Genomic DNA, 22001 nt, shown 5'->3' with positions numbered 1-22001 from the left:
GACAGCAACGCCCCTCGCGGAGTTCTTTTTGGCGTTGCTTTAGGGCGCGCTTTTGCCCCACACAAAATATTCTTGTTCATGGTGCTATGGGTGCCTGTATGGAGTGGTGGGTGTGCTGCCTACGGTCAAGCATATTTTGGCCTCGGAATCATTACGTTTTCACAGGATTCTGAACTTAAGATGACCTACGTCCCCTCTTGGTGTCTACGTTACGCACTCGACGTTGTCGTCACGAAATTGTCTACGGGAGGACTATTAACACCTCGTCTGTTCACCCCACCATACAGAGTGCGCCGTTCAGCGAATATTCAGCCTCTGACAAACACGCTCTTCCAGTGTTTTTTTTTTTCTATTTTTGTCGGCCGTGTAGCATACAGTAGGTCGTCAATGGCGCCGCGTTTGTTCTGAATGCGTCCATTGTTTCGGAAAACGCGGCGCTGTGGGCCCGACGTTCAACTTGCCTGTGGTGCGGCCGGCTGGTAAAGGGTCCAGGCGGCAGCTGGCGAGGCGTAGTCCTGGGGAACTGGGGCTAGGTACGGCTGCTGGTACACTGTGCCGTACCCGGTGCCGACATGCAGCTGAAAAGAGACATTTAGTGTTAGTTTCTAACCGCTGGACAGATAGTAGAGCAAGATGACCCGTGGTTCTGTGGGCCTCTGCGTACGTCAATATTGCGTACTGCCTCGTTCAACCAAAAGAAACGCGGAAATTTCGACAACCGATGCGAGGCGGTTAAGATGCCTTTTCACTGCACTAGGAATTAACGCAACCGCAATGTGACTACAGGCAGAAAACTCTTCAGCGACAGAGTACGAACGACGCTCCACTCTTAGATAGCTGCTCTCGTCATATCGGGTTGCGGTAATGGCCTTCAGGGCGGGTGCTATTGGCAGCTGAGGTTGCGAAATCACGAGGGACGAAACTGAACCACTTCTGACTCTTGTAAGAAACGGAACCACGGCACTGCACTTGTTCACACTCCTCACGTGCTTCACAACTAGCCATCTCGCCTCAGAACGTGCTTCAGAACTAGCGCCGAATCCATTACAATGCGGCGCTATGTATGCGTTGAGCCTACACGTATGGACAATTTTGCTTCCAACCAGTCGACAAATTACCCCCATACATTTTATTACAATACAGGGAGCTGGCTTTGTCCTGTTATGTTGCCCTGTTACGTACTCTTGAACTTAAAAGTACGTAGCATTGCAAAGCATTCAAATGCCTTTGAAGCAAGCGAAAGCCGTACACTGAGCCCCCGGGTCTCACGACTCGATAATCTAGCACAGGCGAGCAGGGCGCAAGAATGAAAACAACGCGAGCTTTTGGCTCCACAGTCCCGATCCCCTTAGTCTGCCAAGGAAGCAAGAGAATGAGCGGCTAACCCTTTCTGTCATAGCACTGCAACGGTCCCCCAAATGCCCATTTTAAATGCGGGAGGCAGGCGTCGGCCAGTGGACACCCCGGAACAATTCATGAACCGAAGTACCACTTTAATCTCCTATTGTGCATCAATGTGCGAACCAAGAGGATGGTATGAAGCTTGCTGTGACGAAGAACAATTGTCCATTCTCGAGAGTGTGAACGAGGTACGATTGTCTGCGACTCGGCTTGCCTTCACTATTTTCTAGGAGCCCATTCGCATCTGTGCTTCCCTGCAGCAACGAAGGCTGAGGTCGGTGGAGCGAGGTACCGGCTGCTCGCAATCTAAGCCCGGCCAAACATTTTGGAAATAAACCATCCCTCTTTCGTTATAGTTGCGGGGCCCTTTGACGGTGGTTGGATGGGGATGGGCGCCTTGAAACCACCGTCAATTCTCTAGAAACCCACCAATTCCTTAGGGTTAAACCGACGGTGACTTGTCCAAGAAGTGAACTCTCCGGCGGTGACCTACCACCGACAAGCAAGGAAATTGTGAGTACCAGAAAGCCGTGGAGGTTAACTGGCAGTGATTATGCAGACCTGCAGTAGAAAACTACATAATAAATACGCGATATATTGGCAACATCCCAACAAACATTGGGATAGGGAACAGAAAAGCTAAGGACGTTCAAGCCGTGCTATGTAAAGTATGTCCCTATTAACTGGTCGTGTTAAGATAAGGTTTGAATGCGTCTGTTAAAACTGGGAGATTAAACTCTTTCAAGAGTCTTATTTTTGTTTGTATACGTGGGTAAGCGGTACATTGGCATCTACTTGATATAGAAACGAATTCATCGTACACTCTGCAAATACGCGACATGATTTCCTCACGGGGATGAGTAACACTTCAATCGAAATTTTATGAATATATGTTTTGCAAAGAATATTACGACCTGCGGTTGAGCGACCTATATAAACTACGTTAAAATTCGGTGCCTAATGTCCAATAAAAACACAGTAGGAATTTTAAAAGGAAGCACGTTACACAAGTTACGACGCTACGTTGAACAACTGCAATGAGAGGCGGGATAAGTATCGACAAGATTGCTTCTGGAAAGCCCTTTCCTACCTTTGTTCCGTCATTTCCTGGAGCCGGCAAAAGAACTCGTGACGTGGATGGGATCTGTGCTTCGACCACCTGTGGTGAAGGGCCCTGGAAATCACGGTCACACGTAAGCACTTTTAGATGCGACCGCATCTCATTCACCCGCCTTGTCCCTGCATGCGGCGTCGTCGTCGTCGGCATCCGCCCCTCCCCCATTCTCCTCGCCGCGCGAGCTGCGCTCTCCGCCACTCACCCCCTCTCCTCTCCGGTAGCGAACCCTCTCTCGCGAGGGGCATTGAATTGGATTGGATTCGATTGGCTTGGCTTGGCTTGGCTTAGCTTGGATTGGATTTGGATTGGATTGGATAAAAGTGGATTGTGTTGCGTTATGGCCGCGGCAGACGCACTGGCGCCGGCGCGTCCCCTCATCGTTATGCGCGCTATGAAACGCGGTGCCTGCGTCGCTCCGCTACATCGTTCCAGCGCCGTTCCTCCGCTGTCCAATGCTGCAAAGTGAACCCCCTATGTGTCGCATCTACACAGGGGTCCCCGCGAGGGGAGGTGGGCAATCGGAGAGACGCCGACTTCATAACGCGAAAGACCTAGGTTCGATTCCGGGTTCCGGAAGCGTTTTTTTTTTTTTTTTTTGCAATGTAGTGATTTCGAAAGCGTCAGTGTCTCATTGCCGAACGAATACGGCAGTATTTTGCGCGCCCCCGTGGCGCCCTGAGTCGCAAGTGACTGCGGCTCCGCTGAGAGACGCAGCGGCGCAAGCCCGAAGGTTTATCGCTGCGCGGTCTTACAAAACGTGTGCTCTCGTTGTCATCCTCATCCTTTATCGCATTTCCTCTCTCTAAATGCCAAACGTTTGTAATTTCGATGTGAACTCCACGAGTAAACCTGTCTTTAATTCTTGATGTGCCACACTTTTGCCATAAGGTTCCAGAGTATCGACTCTCTTTTCTCCTATTGTTCCGTGCCGCCGCCATGATCATTGGTCAATTAGCATCACGTGACTCTTGTTTACACTGCGACGGTTCATTGGCGCCGCCATTTTGTTGCTTGTGCGCTTTCAGTCGGTAAATTCCGGTATGATTAGACTGTCCTCCCTTTTGTGCGGCTGCGCGCGACTGACTTCGTTCCGAACGCGAATCAGAAAGAATGTGTGTAGCAGCATTTCAGCCGCAGAAGTGTGTCCGAAGATGCCATTTTGCTGCAACAAACGACCCCATAGAAGTCAGCAGCGCAGCCGTAGAAGCGGCAATCTCGCAACACTGATACCCAAAATGGCCGCGGTGGCTGACTTGCATGCATCGGTGCCGCTACTCTTGTACCTTATCTAGTGACACTATGCGTACCAGTCAGCGAGGTGTCACATGTGCGCCTATGCGGAGCTACTTTGAGTTGTAGACTTTAATAACGTTGATACAGTCGACAAAATAACTAACAAAGAGACATTTTTCCAGACACAAATCGTGTCGTGGCATAACTGAGCGAACGAATTGCGAAGAACAGCTGGAGGCTGGCCGAGTGACTGTGTCGGAGTGTCGGCGAGCCGCGCAGTAGCTCAGTCAAGCCAAGCCTGCCTCGAGTAAGCGACTTCTGAAACGACATAGAAATCGGCGAGAAGGATGCAGAGGGGAGGACCGCACTTTCGAATTGACTTTTCTACTAAACAAAGTCGCGTAAACACACCGAAAGTGGCCGAACCATGGCCCAGGGACTTCTACACTTTGCACAAGTAATCCCACAAAGTTTACAAATCAGTTCAGCGTCCCTTCAACGCTACACGTTAACAAGGTAACACTTCTGCGGAGAATGGTGTGCTCACCGTTGGATACGCGTAGGGGCCTTGTCCCCGGTGAATTTCGCCGATCACGGTGTAAACGGGCGTGGTGGAGTCACAGTTATCCCCACTGCCGGTGGCCTTCACCTCGACCACGGCACCCTGTCCCGTTGGTAACGGGACGCTGCCTTCACCGGGGAGGCCAGCCCCGATGTTCAACACCTGCAGATCTCTATGCTGCATGTCCACCTGCGATTGGAAGCACCGACGTTGTAGCCAAGCCAGCCGCTACGGAGGTCAAGCGAGCGAGTAACTTTAACGGGGTCCAGGCTGTTACAGCGGCGGGGCAGAGATGTCTGAAGTACATTATGACCCCTGCTACGTACAGAATTCCAGGGCACCAGAAAGAAGTGCGAACGCCTAGTGGGAACACCGCAATTCGGAAATCGCCATTCGTTAGCAAAGCAAGCTTTCCCTCTTTCATGCATCCTCTAGGTTGGACATCCGCTGAAACTATCCCTCTGCAGCTTTCAAGCCTTTCATCTTCTTTTTGTTTATTTTGCACCCACAGCTGCTTCCGACACAGCATTTTCAAGAGCCGCCGTTCTCGTGTTGCTTGCAACTACCTCGGTCCTTTCTATTAAGATGTTAATTCCGTGCAATTAACGTTGCCATTCCGCCCATCCTTGCTGAGTATGTTAATAGCACGTAGTCGCCCCCTGGCACCGCTTCGTTCGTTCCTTCCGCCCGTCGTCACCGCTGGTGTCGAAACCTGCGGTCCGTTTCACCCGTGCTAGGCCGAGAGACCTCCGAGTTCCTGTCCCCCCAACGGAGAAGGCGTGTTCCCCACATGTTGGGTCCGTCGCTAGGGCGATCTTTTGTATCAAAAAGCAACATTGCAGAGTGAGCTCGCGTCAGTTCCTACGAGTTTCAATGGCTACGTTTATCATGTGTCACGCTGGATATCTGCTCATGCTGGTACAGCAGATGTATCAGAGTGGGCCGAGGTGTGCATGTTATCAGCCGAAGCGACTGTGTGTGCAGCGTTTCAAATTCGTTTTAGTGTTTCTTTTTCAGGTAGTAACCCGCCTCTGTGCGCCATCCGTCACATCAGGACCCTGAATTTTATCCACTATGTGCTCACACCGCTCAACTTGTTGCTGAAATGAAGGACGATTTGTAAGGTGAATGCCCAGTTCTTTTGCAGCTGTAGGGTCCACGTGTCCAAAATACCAGCCTCGTTTATCGGTATTCCCAGGAGTAGTATTCAGCCGACGAAATGCTGTAAGATGTCTGTTCCGCGAAGGAACAGCTTTGTGTTCCCGCGCTCCTCGGAACGCCCTGAGAAGAGTAGTTGGACCTCCAGAGGAGACAGGCCCAGGCAGGGGACTGCAATTCTTGTTCCAGGGAAAGTTATGCCACTTGCACGGAGACAACTAACCCCTCGGAAGTCTTGAAGTTCTTAGCCTCGGTGCAAATGCTGGCATTGTCCACGTATACAGTGTTATGGGAAACGCTCTGCTCGTGTACGCTGTAGGCGAGCCCCGTCATCGTAGAATTAGGGGTGATACGGTAAAGTATGAATCACTGCGGAAAGTATTTTTGTTGCAATGAATAAAGTTTTTTTATTCCAGCCCAATTTTTGCTAGGACAAGTCTGCCACTATGTTGTGCATGCGTCCCTCTTATAAGCTGCGCCGCTTCTCGAAGAATCGCTTCGTACTTGATGGTGTCATATATCCCTTCAATAAGCCGACGTCGCCGAGACAGTGCGGGTCTTGAGTCGGTCCTTCCTTAGGGGTAGCTGTTACGAATCAGCGCGAGGTGCTTCGCCATTGCCCTGTGCGCGCGAGATGCCCCGGCTACTGCGAGGGTTTTGGCATTGCGTGACAGTTTCATGTGTGGCGGTGAAGCCAGCATTTCAGGAGCTTTTGTGTTGGGACAAGCCGCGCGTGGGTTCCGCGCGGCCGCTCAGGGCCTCTGAGTCACGGTGGCAGTTGTGGCGAGAATCGGTAAAAACTGGCTCCAGCAAGGGCGTGTTCGAGCAAGCCTTCTGCAAACGGCGGCCGTCCGATAAACTCCCTCCCTCTTCGGCCCTCCCTCCGGCACAGCATGCGCCTCTTCTGGGGTAATCATCACAAGCGCAGTGGGAGATATGTTTTGTGTATTTCTAGTTTTTTTGTCGTGCGCAACACGCTGAACACCTGTTGACGGTTGCACTGGAGACTATAAATACGCTCTAGGCTCTTTTTTGACGAGCCAGTGAGTGCGTATTCGGTGTCCGCGGAGAACGTTTCTCTGCCCGTTCGAGTTTTCATGCTATGGGACTCCACAACGCTACACAGGAATCATCGAAGCACAGCGCTCCTTCCAAATCCTCCGTTTCTCCCGCTCCTCCACTGGACACCACATCCTAGCCTCCCTTAATATCGACCCAATTCAAACTCCCTCTCCCCCACTGCTTATACCCCCCCACATACGACGCCTACTCCTCATCAAACCCCTTCCTCACAACATGGACCCTCTCCACCATGCAGGCCGCCGCATGGCACGTGCCAAGCGCCACACCATTTCCCACCCACCCTCCCCTACTACCATCTATGTGGGCGCGGCTCAATACCCAAACAATCAGGCTTACGCTACTTCTATGCACGGTCCTCCCCACCCCACAACCATGTCTGTCCTCACCCCCTCTCCTACGGTGGCAGAGGAAGTTGTCATTGCCCTCGCCATAGTTCAACAGCCCCAACCCACCACCATCCTCTCCGACTCCCAGCATGCCCTCTCCAACTACCCTAAAGGGACCCTGCAACACTGTTTGAGCAGTGCAAGTAAACCTGCGCGACGTTTAGATTACACTGTCAGGAATACCTGAACCAAATATTACACGTGCACGTGAAGCGGTGAGCGCGCAAATCGATGTGAAAGACACGGAAAAACCAACCGCTCTCTCTTCAGTTGTCCTCATTATGCAACCCCTGGCATGGCCTAAGGGACGTCACATAGGCCATGGCTGCCCGATCGGCTGTCACTGGTCAACTTCGCGGCTAGATTTCCCATTTCCGTCGTCGTCATCGCTGTGTACGAACCTCTTCTATGCCTGAACCTGTAGGCACAGTTTTGCCGTTTCTTTTGTGTTTTGAGTGTGCGCGGAGTTTGAGTGATGAGCTCAATACTTCCCTTTCAACGACACCACTCGACTACAAACGTTTATTGCTTCAAAAACGTCCTACCAGCCTGAGCGCGCACTTGCGAGCAGGCACCCATGCCTGCTTTTTTGTGGCAGCAGTCCGGAAATAGGCCCCTCCGCGTTGCGGAGAAAAGTAAAAAAACTACCCGGCATGTGATATATCGAAGGCCGCCGAAGAGAACGCCGCAAGCCGCAGCCCCCTCCCCCCCCCCCCCACACCCCCCCCCCCTCCGGGAGAGAGCGCGCAGCGTTCGTCGCGTTGTCCGCGGTCGAGTTGAGAGGGAACGATTATGCGCGATTTCTCATCGCGCGTAGTTTCGTTAAATGTGAACGGATTTTCATAATTCTTGTGGGAGGAGCTTTCTTGGACAATAGACTTTATCCCAAAATACATTACTAGTAGTCGATGGCAAGTGTTGCAGGGTCCCTTTAAGGGACGTATCTCGTCACAAGCTCTCCGTATCATCCTCCGACACCCTCCCCAGGATCCTGTGGAGCTACTGTGGACTCCGGCCCACACTGGCTTAGGAGGCAATGAGGCAGTACATTCACATGCTCGAGAACTCATTACCCGGGCTCCTGCTTCTTTTGCTCCTAACTACAGCATATCCCCATCCCCCTGTACACATACACCGACATTACACTGCACCACAGACTAAACCATCGAACCCTCCCCCCCCCCCCCCCACAGCTTCCTATCACCAGAGGCCCGCATGTGGCGCATCATCCAAGCGCACGCGTTCCCTCACCGCACAATCCTACAGCACTCCCACCCCCACCTGTTTCCCTCACCTCGCTGCCCGCACTGTGGTGCACTGGACACGCACTTTCATTCCCTGTGCCAGTGCCCCAAAAATCCCTCCCCACCCCTCCCCACCCCCCAGGCCTGGGATCAGGCCATGCGGAGCTCCTAGGTTTCGGACCAGGTGCTAGTCACCTCCCGAGGCCTCCAGGTCGCTGCGGCCCTGCGGGCAGCCGCCACCGCCCCATAAGGGGGAGCTCTTTCAAAAACTCCCAAGCATTTCCCCGAGGGTGAACATGGTTAAGTGCGAATGCACGGGGTGATGCTATGAGGGGGAGTAAAGTTAAAATCCGTTGGCATTCGCCCGTGAGCGTGCGCGAGCCGACCCACGGAGGTCTGGCAGTTTATCGCTGCATATATAGGGGGGTACGCCGCGCCGAGCGCGCCGAGAGAGGAGGCGAGCGCGCCGAGAGAGGAGGCGAGCGCAAGGGGAGAGGGACAGCGGCGCACGGCAGCTGCAGCCGAGCGAGGGGGAGAGGAGAGAGTGTGACGTCACGGTGGAGAGAGAGGCGCGCGGCAGCTGCTGGGGAGAGGAGGCGCGCTGTGACGTCATACCATGACGTCACGGCGCGAGGAGCGGTGCGGGGAGCGGCGCGCACCCGCGCAGCCACGGCGAGGAGGCGGAGCGAGCGCGGTCATGTGGTGAAGTGACATCACCGCGCCGTTGCTACCGACGCTCCTCTCCGCTCCACGCCGTTGCTAGGGAGAGGAGGACTGCGGACGCCGCCGCCGGCGGTGGAAGGTTTGGGGTCGCTTATAAAGTGCATTCGCACTTAATAAATGTTATTTCTCTCTCTCTCTCTCTCTCTCTCTCTCAAGCACGCCCATGTGCTACTACCTCTATCATCGCTTTTCTTCATTCGCCATGTAATAAACAAGGTTGGCCCTGTCGATTTTCGTCGTCGGAACGGCCGAGGCAACTTTCCTGCAAGCCGCTCGCTACCGACTCTACCACGAAGGGACGGGTCGAGCGCCTTCATCCATGAAACTGGGCTCAATACGGTTGACCACCTGGCGCAGCAATCACGAGCTGTTATCCGCGCCTACGGTAAGGCGACAACCCGCCTGCGAGGCGTCAAATAAGTTGGTCGTTTATTCAAGGCAATGATATATTTTCTCTATTGAACACCACCCTCGTAATCTACTGGCAATTACCTCCACTTTTCTCAAAGTTTTTTTTTTGTTTCCTGCCTAACACGCGAACACATTCTTAATTCAAAACACCTACAATGACGTAAAAAGCATTTTGTCTCGGCGTGATGCGCTTTTAGGCAGCGGGGTGTTTATATTTTTCCGAACTACCCCACTTGTACTCATGCTAAATTTATGTGGGGAATATAGTGCATTGCCTGGCAGGTGACCTTACGAGCAAAATTGAAGCTTCAACTAGCCGGTGTTATATGCGAATATTTTATTTAAGCTCTAATCCCTCCGACGGCACAGTCCCTTTGGCAATAGAACTGAACCTGTTAAGAAACATAACCGGTGTATATAGCGGACATGCACGGTCTTCTGCATGCCGGCATCTTCGTTATAGCGCTGTCTGCAACAAAACTGTATATACCTATACGTTAATCTGTGGAGCATGCCCGTGGACTCTGCTTACCGGGGCACTTAGGAGGGACGCCTTGCGAGGACAACGACCCGACGCCGTCACAGAATTTTCGACCGCCAATAATAACTTTTCTATTACACCGGACTCACCAAACTTACGTGGCTTTGAATTCTGGAGAATCCTTTGCTAGGAATGCCACCAACAGTGACCCAATTGTCGCCGTTCACTATATTCTGAATTGGCCAGAATACTCTCCTGTTCAAGTTTCTAAAACACACGCATCTGCCTAGTCAGCTTTACATAACCAAGCAAGCTTACGTCTGTTCGTCCCTTTGCAACAGAGAACCTGTCGCCCATATCAAGTGGATCGGGGCTCGTCTGGAGCCTTTCTTTGTATTCTTCCTCGCTTTACATACATAGCGCTTCTAATATTCCTGTTTTACAGCGCCCACATCACAGCCGTGCGAAACGTATTCTCAGTGTGTGTAAGCAGTAATTGCGAGGGACCATTGCATTGTGAAAATGTCTTCATTACGAGGAAAATGACACCCTAATACCACCCGTAGTACAGTAACCTCCGACAATTATACTTCTTTCATTTGAAGGTGCCTTGGTATATTGAACAGAATAAACAGCATGCATAGGCTTACAGTAGCAATGCTGCTATTTCACGTCGAACACTTTGGCAACTAGAATCGCAAGGTCACTTTTAAGGCAAAGCTTTAGTGACCTCGCTGATGCCGTTGTACGCCTATACGCCCTGCGGGAAAGCCAACTTTCTCTGACGATAATGATGATGAATGATCGTGGGTTAAGTGAGAAAAAATAAGCTTCCCGTAGGCGGAATTAAACCTGGGTCCCTGGCGTATGAAGCCAGCACTATCCGATTGCTCCATTTCGACATGTTCTAAGCGAGCGCCAAGCAGCAGGGACCGATTTGCGCCGTACACCCGAAATTTAAACGTTAAGACGGTGGAGTGCACACCTGAGAGTTTCTGTGGGTATTGCAGAAAGTGGCGCGTACCTCCGGAAAAGCCCATACCCGCAGTGTGGGACTGGCCAACCAAATAATCCATCACGAGAGAGCTCCGCGTTCAACCATTGTCGTCTTTAGACGGAGAGGTTCGTGATTTTTATACTTGTGGCGTCCTTACTGTGCGCATAATATTGCAACTATCACTAGTTAATAGTGTCCACCATTCCTGATATATGACGCCAGGCTGTTCCCTCCTACTCTTTTGCTCCTTTCAGTGGCCTCCACGGTTCTGTGCATTTCTTAAACGAGAGCCAGCGCCCAGCGATGTGGTCGTGCGAGATAAAAAGAGGTGACGTGACTGTGGAGCCTTGTGCGCTCACCATGGGATGCACGCGGTGTTCTTGCTCAGACGCGTCGACGGGACTGTAGCCACCAGGCTTGCAGTAGTCGTGGTCATAGCCGCTCACGTTGGACTGCGCGTCAACGACCTCCTCTTGCAGCATGAGCGTTGGTACGCCGCTTCCGCCGAAGACGCTCTCCCTGATTTCGAAGGCACCAAGATCTTCCTGCTCCACCTCCATCTGCAATTTGAACCCCCGACGCTGTCACACAGCCACCTGGTCTGGGGCTCAAGCAAGCAAGCAAGCCACTCCAACGGGTGCGTGAGCTGTAACGCAGGGAACGTCTCCGAGCCGCGTGGCGCACAGACCGAGTGAGCCACTGATACCCACTCTGACGGCGCTCCCGAATCCCTGCCATGTCAGAATGCCAGCGGAGCAAAAAAAAAAAAAAGGGAGAGCGCCTCTTGCGGTTGCTGGCCTGTATCTCTCGCTGCAACGTTGTAGCTACGCCGGCATGCGGCAGTTTACATAGAAGTAGTCGAACCCCTTCCCTTGAAAACATTCTTCGCGGTTGTTTAAACTTACAAAAAAATAATGGTACTCCTCGCCTCTCGCTGCATCTTCAGCGAATATGAAATTAATCTGCGATTAGCCCTCTTGCGCAGCGCAGACGCCGTCCCAGTGCCGCCGTTATGTCGTCTTTTCATTGTTGCGCCGATCAAAAAAAGAAAATTGATGTGGGCTTATCGCGGCCTCTTTTCCTAGATTTTTGTTTTTTTACTTTGGGGACATTGTGGGGAAGAAAATGTATACAGAAAGATTTCACACTGAAGCACCCGTGTTGGTAGCATCAGGTTTACGCTGCATATGCCGCATGCCGCATTCGAAGCAAAAAACTCTGGGAAGCTTGCGCTCACGCGCAAGACTTGAATGGCGAAGCTGCTGTAGGCGGTCATCGACCGATACAAAGTTGAGTTTAGTAGTATGGCATTTCGATGACCTTATGTTGAGCAAGGCCAGAGGGAACTCGTCGTTTTGGTCGACGTTTTAACACCCCACAGTGCTAGCGCGACTTATCGTCTCTATATAACGGACGCTTTGCACGTCGAGCCTCTCGAAGCGCAGCCTCTTCCTCGGCCGTACGTGCGAACTATCCGCGGTCGGGCCATGTGGAGTCAATGATCACGTATGCAGCAGCATCGACATTCACGACATTGGACATGCTACGGTACAGAGCGCATGCGCACGATGACACGTGGACGAACGAACGAGGGGCGTTCGCTATGGCGTGTCTTTCTCGCTCCGAGCAAGTGTTGCCGCGATAGTGCGAACGAAGCCTCGAAGCGTCGCCTCCGCGATCGGCTTCGTTACAGCTTCCTTCAAAAGCAAGGCGCACGCTTCGCCCTCTTTGCGCGTATGATGGGGGTGGCGACAATGCCAGTACCCTTAAACAATTCCCCGACGCTCTTTTCTAAGCCGCGGGAGGGACGGTAGTACGAGTAACCGGCCTCGCACTCACTACCCCCCTTCCCGCAACGACAGCGTTAGTGAGCAGGCGCTCGATGGTTACGACGACTCCCGCTGCGTAGCTGCTGAGCAAATCATTTGTGTACGGTGTCCGCAGTTAAAAATACAAAGAAAAGGCCGAGTGCTCGTGTACGCGTGCTTCGAGTGCACGTTCGTCAAGCGAAGCATATCCACTTAGGGAGGTGGACCAAAATCGGCACAAAAACAAACAAACAAACAAACAACAGCAACAACAACAACAAACAAAAACACCTCCAGCGTTCGCACTATCGCGGCAACACTTGCTCGGAGCGAGAAAGACACGCCATAGCGAACGCCCCTCGTTCGTTCGTCCACGTGTCATCGTGCGCATGCGCTCTGTACCGTAGCATGTCCAATGTCGTGAATGTCGATGCTGCTGCATACGTGATCATTGACTCCACATGGCCCGACCGCGGATAGTTCGCACGTACGGCCGAGGAAGAGGCTGCGCTTCGAGAGGCTCGACGTGCAAAGCGTCCGTTATATAGAGACGATAAGTCGCGCTAGCACTGTGGGGTGTTAAAACGTCGACCAAAACGACGAGTTCCCTCTGGCCTTGCTCAACATAAGGTCATCGAAATGCCATACTACTAAACTCAACTTTGTATCGGTCGATGACCGCCTACAACAGCTTCGCCATTCAAGTCTTGCGCGTGAGCGCAAGCTTCCCAGAGTTTTTTGCTTCGAATGCGGCATGCGGCATATGCAGCGTAAACCTGATGCTACCAACACGGGTGCTTCAGTGTGAAATCTTTCTGTATACATTTTCTTCCCCACAATGTCCCCAAAGTAAAAAAACAAAAATCTAGGAAAAGAGGCCGCGATAAGCCCACATCAATTTTCTTTTTTTGATCGGCGCAACAATGAAAAGACGACATAACGGCGGCACTGGGACGGCGTCTGCGCTGCGCAAGAGGGCTTATCTTAACATTAAGTCCCCCAACCAGGGCACTGCCACATCCCGAGCGCGAAAAGTCACCAATTCGGGTAGAACCGAAACCTTCGTCATAAGTTGCCATGTTTCCCAATTCCTGTCAGACGTACCGACGTACAGGCCCGCGCAACAAAGAAAAACTTAATGGTAGAAACCTTGTGTTCTGTTTTATGGCGTCACTGAACCATACTTCGAGAAAGCTTTCTTGGGACCTGCGAGGCTTGCATCTACAAAATCCAAGTCCCGATTTACGAATTGCGACACCCGTACATTACCACTGATAGCGAGCAGGGGCATTCAAACTTTGTTTTCTGCGAGTGGCTGCTCACATGCATCTGCGGTCGAAAGTAGAGATTCCCCAATGTATTTCTTAGAAAAGAGGAAACCTTTCGAGTAGTCTTTGTGGGACTCTGGTGTGTATATCTTGTGTTCACTTCTATTTTCCGTTTTCGTCAGCATTTTAACTCGCGGAACAACTAATGTACGCGTCGAATAAAAAAATGTATATCAAGTAAAGCAAAGGCTTACACTATACCTCCAGCGCTGTCAAAAGACTGGGGTCAGGCAGTTTTCAGTTAGATCGACATGCTCATCCAGTCTCGAAAAAGTTCCCGCCACAAAGACCCGTGTGATTGTTTCGCAAATGCGATTCTTCGTTCACTGTGCTGGAGGCTGGGCTGTTTTCTGTGCTCTGTATATATAATCTGTCCAGGTAAATCATATTGCGACGTCTTCGCCTGCAAATATAAACGATCGAAATACGCGTCATTAAAAGCCCTCAAAAATGTTAGCGCACTGTTTCTCTTCAAAACAGTCGCATTCCCAAATGCTTACTCCTAATTTGATTGGAATCGCAGCCAGTGAGGCGTGCGAAGTCGGTAACACACCAGAGACCATACGACACGTCCTATGCGGGTGTCCACGGTTTTCATCTGAACGAAGCCAACTCCCTTCGACAATACGAAAGTTAGACTCTCGGCGCCCGTTCTCTGAGGAGACAATCCTGGGCCACTGGCCTTCTCCGTCATCTAGGGGAAAAGGCGACAAAAGCGCTCCTGTGTTTACTAAAAACGACGTAATTGTACGGAAGACTGTAGCGCGAAACACTACTCTCTCTGAACTCACTGAGCTTGTTTGTCTATAGTGTCCTACCGCTAGGCTCACCCCACTGCGCTATGTCTGTCCCTTTCCCCTTCTTTTTCTATTTTCCTCTTTTTCCTCATTGTTCCCCTTTCCCCCGTGCAGGATAGCGTACTAGGCCGTAGCCTGGCCTTTTCTTTACCTTTTCCCTCTCTCGCGCGCGCTTTCGGTTCGCGCTATGTACCGACAGGGTGCCGAGAGCGTGTCTCCCACGAAGAGGAGGAGGCAGTCGCCCGGATTGAGTGTGAAGTATGCGCAAGCCATGCAGCGGAATAGAGGAGATGGAGTCGGGCCCCTCTCGCCACAGAGGCGAGCATCCTGGGGGCCGCTGTGTGCTTGCACGCGTGCGGGAATGCATCGATCACACCCGACATTTTGCGTTCTCGTCAATGCCTTCAAAGGGCAATTAACACGAATATGTCTCACCTGTGGCTCTATTACCACAGCGCCCTCTTGCGAAGCTCCGAAGCCAGGCTCCGTGAATTCCGATTCCGCGCGTGTCTGGGCGTCCATGTTGCCAGGTCAGGACCTGAGAAGACGAGCAGGTTGGACGCGTACAGTTTCATACCGAATGGAGCGCCTTGTTTTCATTGTCTACTGCGAATTCCAGAGGCCGTGAAGATGGCCACGAGTGTAGCTGAATAACGATTAAGAAATTCACAGTAGAGTTCGGCAGCAAAGAACTGTTCGTACGACAGGTTGCTTTGTGTATTATTATTATTCACACAGTGCATATACAGCGGCAACCACGCGGAGGGAGTTCATCAGGCGTCGCGACGCGACAGTGACTCAGTCGCGCGACCCCGTCGCCCGCCGAGGCAGCCACACGGGAGCGAAGACGACAGAGAAACGCGATATCAATGTTCCCGCACTACGGCCAGTAACGCGCTCTGTGGGCTAACTCAGTACAAATACTATTGCGAAAATAAGCGCGGCAGGTATGCGTTTTATGGGTGCGCTTATTTCAGAAAAGAGAAAGAAACGTATCGCGGACATTGACTGTGTAGTCTAACGCGCCGACGCACAGGCGATGAGGCGCGCCCTAGTGGAGGTCTCGGATTAATTTTGGCCGCTTGGGGATCTTTAATGTGCGCCAAAATCTCCAGCACACGGGCATTTTCGCTTTTCGCCTCCATTAGAAAAGCGGCCGCCGCGGACGGGAATCGAACCCGCGCCCTTGGGCTCAGCAGCACAAAGCCATAGCCACTGAGCCACCGCGGCGGGTATATCGCGGAGAACCGAGGGACGTACTTCTCAACGGTACGTAGTGCAGCTGGCCGATTCTTCGTGCTATCAACCCTAACACGAAGGTTGCGGCCCTGAAAGGACTAGCTCCGATTGGCTAGTCTTTCGGACCACTTCCGAGCGACCAGCGATACTTTCTGGCGAGACAAAAACGGGCGAAGCGACGAGCGATTCTCCCCGCGGCAAACAGCGCCACGTCGCACCACGTTTCTCGTGGAAAATCGCTCCGTGTGATTGCGCCTTCAGAGACAGTCGGGGGAAACAAATCCCGCACTTTCACGGTAGTTAACCTTTTCAGCGGCTGCGGTGTTTTCGCCATTTCGCGCTGTGGAGCGCCACTTTTGTAGGACCACTGTTGGGGTGGCTTACAAGCGCAATAAATGGCAATTTTGGGTATACCAACCCTCCCAGATTAATGCTTGCAGTGAGAACCCCGGTTATCTTCGGGGTACCTTTTTCAGTCACTGCCCCCGCATACCGAAGCGATCGCAACCTGGTGCAAGCAAATTGCCTTTACCGTTCGGCGGCCGGGTATGCTCAGCTGTACGCAACAAACACCACCGCGACGATGTAACTCACAGCAAGATGAAAAAATATTGCAGGATATTTCAGTACACTCTTTCTCGAACGCGTTTCTTGGCTATGTTTGTCGCCGAGCCTCCTGCCTAGCGCGACTATAACCTACAACCCTGGCACCAGACTCACGCAACTACTTTTTCAAGAATCGCTATTCATGCCGCTGCTACGCTCTCTCTATATGCAGAAGCTTACAGCTGTATACAGAGGTTTACTAGAGGGGTGAGATAGTTTATACACACACACATATATATATATATATATATATATATATATATATATAAGGTTAGTAGAGACAGAGACAAACGAGAAAGACTTAGAAAATAAAAATAAGTTTACTGACGTTTCAGGGAGAGGACTCCCTCTGAAGAAAGGGAGTCCTCTCCCTGAAACGTCAGTAAACCTATTTTTATTTTCTAAGTCTTTCTCGTTTGTCTCTGTCTCTACTAACCTTATTTTTTTCGCGCTCTGTGTGTTTTTATCTTTTCAGTCTATATATATATATATATATATATATATATATATATAGTTGAGAAAATGGTAGACGCACGATTAAAAACAAAAACAGTGGTTTACTGACGTTTCGACTGGAGGCCCAGTCGTCATATCCTCCAGTCGCGACGTCAGTAAACCGCTGTTTTTGTTTTTAATCGTGCGTCTACCATTTTCTCAACTATTCCTTCTGGCTACTCGACAAGTTTCTATATATATATATATATATATATATATATATATATATATATATATATATATATATATATATATATATATATATTCATGCTATGCGTCGTAAGCCAATGAGAACTGACCGCGCAATGAGTTTTTTTCTTCTGTTTCTCCATTCTCTTTTGAAGCGCTATATGAAACAGTGCGCGCAAAGTGCTGCTTCCTGTTCATTTTTTGTTCCATGGTACAGAAGAAAATTTGCTGAATATTTTTTTGTTTCCTTCTTTCGGATGTACGAGCGCCTTTCAAAGCATCGAATTACATGGAGCGTGTTAGCAAAGGGTTAGCAGCTGTGAACAGTCTCTTGCCGCGGACGACATTCGGGTGGGTGCGCGCTTTTGCCAGCCTAGCCAAGTAACGATTTCGCGTTAAAAAACTTACTTGAGCACACTGCCGATCCCACAGGAGGTGTGCACTTCCCCCAGTGTGAATCGGCAATCGTTTAGCGCAACGGACCGAAAAAAAAAGACGAAATAGCAACGATGGCAGGCCGAGCAGACGCGTATACAGCATAGAAATTGGGATTAAATGAAACGCAAGCCGGTGCAGTGGCGTCAGAAAGAACTAAAAAATATTGCCCGCGTATCTGCTCGTTTCGTTGCAAAATGTCGACGTAAGACGATAGTCGCCGAGCGGCCGTGCCAAGCAAATGCCTCCATTCTCTTTCTTACTCACCTACCCGCCGCGGTGGCTCAGTGGCTAAGGCGTTGCGCTGCTGAGCACGAGGTCGCGGGTTCGATTCCCGGCCGCGGCGGCCGCTTTTCTGATGGAGGCGAAAAGCGAAAACGCCCGTGTGTACGAGATTTCAGCGCACGTTAAAGATCCCCAGGTGGTCAAAATTAATCCGGAGCCCTCCACTACGGCGCGCCTCATCGCCTGCGTTGCGTCGGCGCGTTAAACCCCACAATCAATCAATTTCTTACTCACCTCTTATGCTGTTCCAATCCCGTTTCGCTAATCCCAAGATATACACGCTAGAAGTTTGCTCAAGTCAATTTAGTCAATTTACATTTACCGCCTTCCACTTCTCCACCCCTGTGTCTCGATGCCAGCGCTGCTGTAGGGCGGAGACGCGCGCGAATCGAGGCAATCCTACCACAACATTTATAAATGCCACGTTGTCCAGCGACACATGCGTTCCAAGCGGAACGTGGAACCTATCCAGTGGGAGCTTTCGTTACTGTTGCGGTTTGATTTCTTAAACTTCCGCCAGCAGGGGCGCGGGAGACTGCAGGGGAAAATGTGATTTTTTTTTTTTCAGTGGATATAGTATTGCATTTGCAAAAATCAAGCACCCATGAACCTACCTCGGCAAAACTGAACGCCACTCACTCACACTCACACAGAAAAATACATTTTTCCTGATGCACTAATACCGGTCACGGTGGCTCAGTGGCTAAGGCGTTGTGCTGCTGAGCACGAGGTGACGGGTTCGATTCCCGGCCGTGGTGGCCTCTTTTCTGACGGAGGCGAAAAGCAAAAACGCCCGTGTGTACGAGATTTCGGCGCACGATGAAGATCCCCAGGTGGTCAAACTTAATCCGGAGCCCACCACTACGGCGTGCCTCATCGCCTGCGTTGGGTCCGGGCATTAAACCCTGCAATCAATCAATAATCTGATGCACTCACTCACTCACTCAGGCTCACTAACCCTCACCCCTCGCACTCATTTGCGCTCACACTCACCGCTCGGCGTCACCACTCGCACGTGCTCACGCTCACCACTCGCCATCACCACTCACCCGCGCTCACCCCTCGCCGTCATCACTCGCACTCACTCGCGCTCGCCAATCGTCGTCATCCCTTGCGCGCGAGTGCGCGCAGCAGACCCTCCATATGAGTCGTGAAACGGAACAGTATCAGTGCATTACGGCGTCAGAAGTCCATCCAAATCATATTCCTAAATCAACGAGGTACCAGAGAGCTAATTCTACGCTGCCCCATACCAGGAGCTCAGTGACAACATACTTCTGACGCTAAAAGGAAACTCGCCATTAACCGCCATCACAGCGGGAGGCTCCTGCGGCGAATGGCCAACTGCCAGTATGAGCGCAATAGTGGCGCTCACCGCGGTACGTTCTGCAAATAACGCCTGTAGCGCGAGTGCCCTCGCGAGTGATGAGCGAGGCTCACTGCGCGTGTGGCTCGCACTCACTCGCGCTCACTCTCGCCAGTCCGAAACGATGGCGAAGCTCACTAACCAATCATGAGTGGTGAGTGGGCGGGGTGAGTGCACTCGTGAGTGAGCCTGCCGACCTATGTCCATTAATGTTTCAATAAATGAACACTGCAAAATTCATATTCATTTATCTAACTGATATTTACGTAATGTTTTCTTCTTGTTCAACAATGTTGACAAGTATGAACATTGGCACCGCGCTTAGGGGCTTAAATTTGGCGGTGGGCATATAAACCTATTGTGCAAAGCTTGGTCGATTTGGCCGGGCGCCTGAATCAAGTGACAGACAGACAGCCACATCAAAACTTTCGCGTTCGAGTAACCCAAGAAAAACTATCGTCTTTAAAAACTAAACAAGGAGTAACAAATTCGGCACGCGCAATCTGCGCCCACTATCGTATTTAAAAACTAAACAAGCAATAACAAATTCGGCGGGAAGCGAAAAAGACGACCCAGCAATGCTCATGCACGGCCAAGGTCGCATGTAGTCGCATGCATGCGCACGGCGAGTCACGTGGGCCGGCAGGGCGCCCGGCTGCGGCGCATGCGTCGGCTCTCTCAGCGGCTAGCGAACGCGGTTGTCGGCGAAGCTCGGCCCGGCGATTCCTGTGATACATTGTCAAGGGTACGGCGAAGCCGCGGTCGAATGAAGGTCAACCCCTCCGCGACGGCGAAGCCGTTCGACGAGATCAGCGTTGATTTACCCCCTTCCCTTCACTTCCCATTCCCCCATGCACGTCCTCTGGGCCTCCCCTTTCCTCCAATAAAGGCTTGAATCAATCAATCAATAACAGATTCGTACCACTGAGAAGCGAGGTGAAGGTGGCTCAAAGGCGTCAGGACAAAAACGGGCTAGCGCCATTTGCACCGGGAACTATATTGAAATTGTTTGCGAGGAAACGCAGTCCTGCTTACCCGATCTCGCGGATAAGCTTCGATTAAAGAAATCTCCTGGTCGCGGCCCCAACCCCGGGTCGCCAGCGAACTGATTTTTCGAGGTCGGCATGAGCGACTACGCCCGGTAAGAAACAAAGGAACAAGCACATGCCATCGAGCCATTAGGCCTCGCATAGATCTGGGATAATGATCAGCCGCAGTTTAAACGAGACCATGCTCAGAGCACACGCCGATCGCCTGCGTTCCGATGCATGCAGGCGCAACATATGATGAGACGCACGAAGGAATAAGCTCGTGCAAAAGACAAGGACGAAGAGCAGAGGGGACAAGGTGAGCGCGAAGGCGCGCTCGTCTTGTCCCCTCTTCTCTTCGTCCTCGTCTTTTGCGCGAGCTTATTCCTTCGTGCGTCACGAACCAACTAGCCAGCAATCAAGTCCTACTAAGATGAGGCAGTTAAAATTTCATGCTGTTGTTACCTCTACAATTATTCGAAGACGCCGGGCTGCAGGTGGAGGACGCCGGTCTCGAGAGCAGCGAGCGACGGGGGCCTTAAAAGTGACTCCAAGCACTGCGAACGCTTCCGGGCACGTGAACCGGCGTTCGCCCTTTTTTTTTGTTGTTGTTCACCTCTTATAATGATGATAGTACTTTTATCGGTGGCGTTTTTTTATTTCTTGCACGATAATCAATATAACCAAATTTATTATTCGAATTTCGATTTTAATTGGTGTGGTGCAAGTTTACAAGATCTAAAAAATGAAATGTTCGATCACTCACCATTTACTACCATTTTAATTATTGTCGGCTGGCGAGGGCGCTCGCGCCGCCGCAGCAGTGCACCGCATGACTGTCACGTGCTCGAGCCTCCTGTCACGAGCCACGATGCACGAACCACGTGCCGTGGGGCCAACAGTAAGACTCCAGCGCCGAATCGCCGGCACTGCGCTCTACTGCCCTTCGAAGGAAAAAGGACCGCCGCCTTGGCGACGCTCGTCTCCTTATTGCTGTGCACTCCAGAACACATTTATTATCTCTCTCCAAGATAAATGAAGACGCGACGTTTTCTCACGCACCCTTCGACTGCCAAATCATTAGGAGCGTATTGTAACGGGGCAGTGAAGATGAGATGTATTTACGCAATTCCCAGATGCGGACACATCGTGACAGACGGCATCGGCGTAGCTGAAACAGAAAGCCCTTCTACTAATTTCGTTCATTTCCTGTCCTCTGACCACAAGGACAATCATCATCGCCGGCCGTTACCGTTGCACGGCGTTTCAGTTTTATTTTCAGCAGAGGACTACCCACCGCACGGCCACTACCCCTCATATCCGCCATAAACGGCAGACACTTGCTGACCGGAAGAAGGGCATTGATACCACTGCCCCCCGCACATGTACCCTTTGTCACACCGTGCGTGAAGTAAACATGAAACATCTCGTTCTGCGCTGCTCCACTTTTGCTTTGCATCGACTGAACCATAGTAGAATTTTTTTTCTCGATTGGGAAATTTAAGCTGTGCATAGGGACATCCTTGAACACCCCCAGCACCGTCACCTCAGTTTAGTTCGGTGTTGCCAGCGGCCTGACGAGCGTGATTTAGTGGGCGCCTACCTGTTGCCCTATTCCCACTTTTGCCA

The 22001-nt window shown here is 51.4% G+C and overlaps 1 protein-coding gene across 1 annotated transcript; it reads right to left on the bottom strand.

Annotated features, from left to right (window-relative positions):
- Positions 1-452: 452 nt before the first annotated feature.
- On the bottom strand, positions 453-20965 carry LOC144179002 (uncharacterized). Its single transcript, XM_077707201.1, has 6 exons — positions 20838-20965; positions 15165-15267; positions 11156-11356; positions 4299-4502; positions 2492-2575; positions 453-578 (listed from the first exon to the last, which is right to left on the bottom strand). Exons 2-6 carry the CDS (start codon positions 15249-15251, stop codon positions 453-455), a joined length of 702 nt encoding a protein of 233 aa, XP_077563327.1. The 5' UTR covers positions 15252-15267; positions 20838-20965.
- Between the last annotated feature and the right edge of the window lie 1036 nt (positions 20966-22001).

The sequence above is a fragment of the Haemaphysalis longicornis genome, unplaced genomic scaffold (assembly GCF_048455015.1).
Source record: "Haemaphysalis longicornis isolate Haplotype H1 unplaced genomic scaffold, Haemaphysalis longicornis Haplotype H1 scaffold_1, whole genome shotgun sequence".
Lineage (NCBI taxonomy): Eukaryota > Metazoa > Arthropoda > Arachnida > Ixodida > Ixodidae > Haemaphysalis > Haemaphysalis longicornis.
The sequence above is the reverse complement of the archived record's forward strand: the minus strand, read 5'-3'. Positions and strand labels throughout refer to the sequence as shown.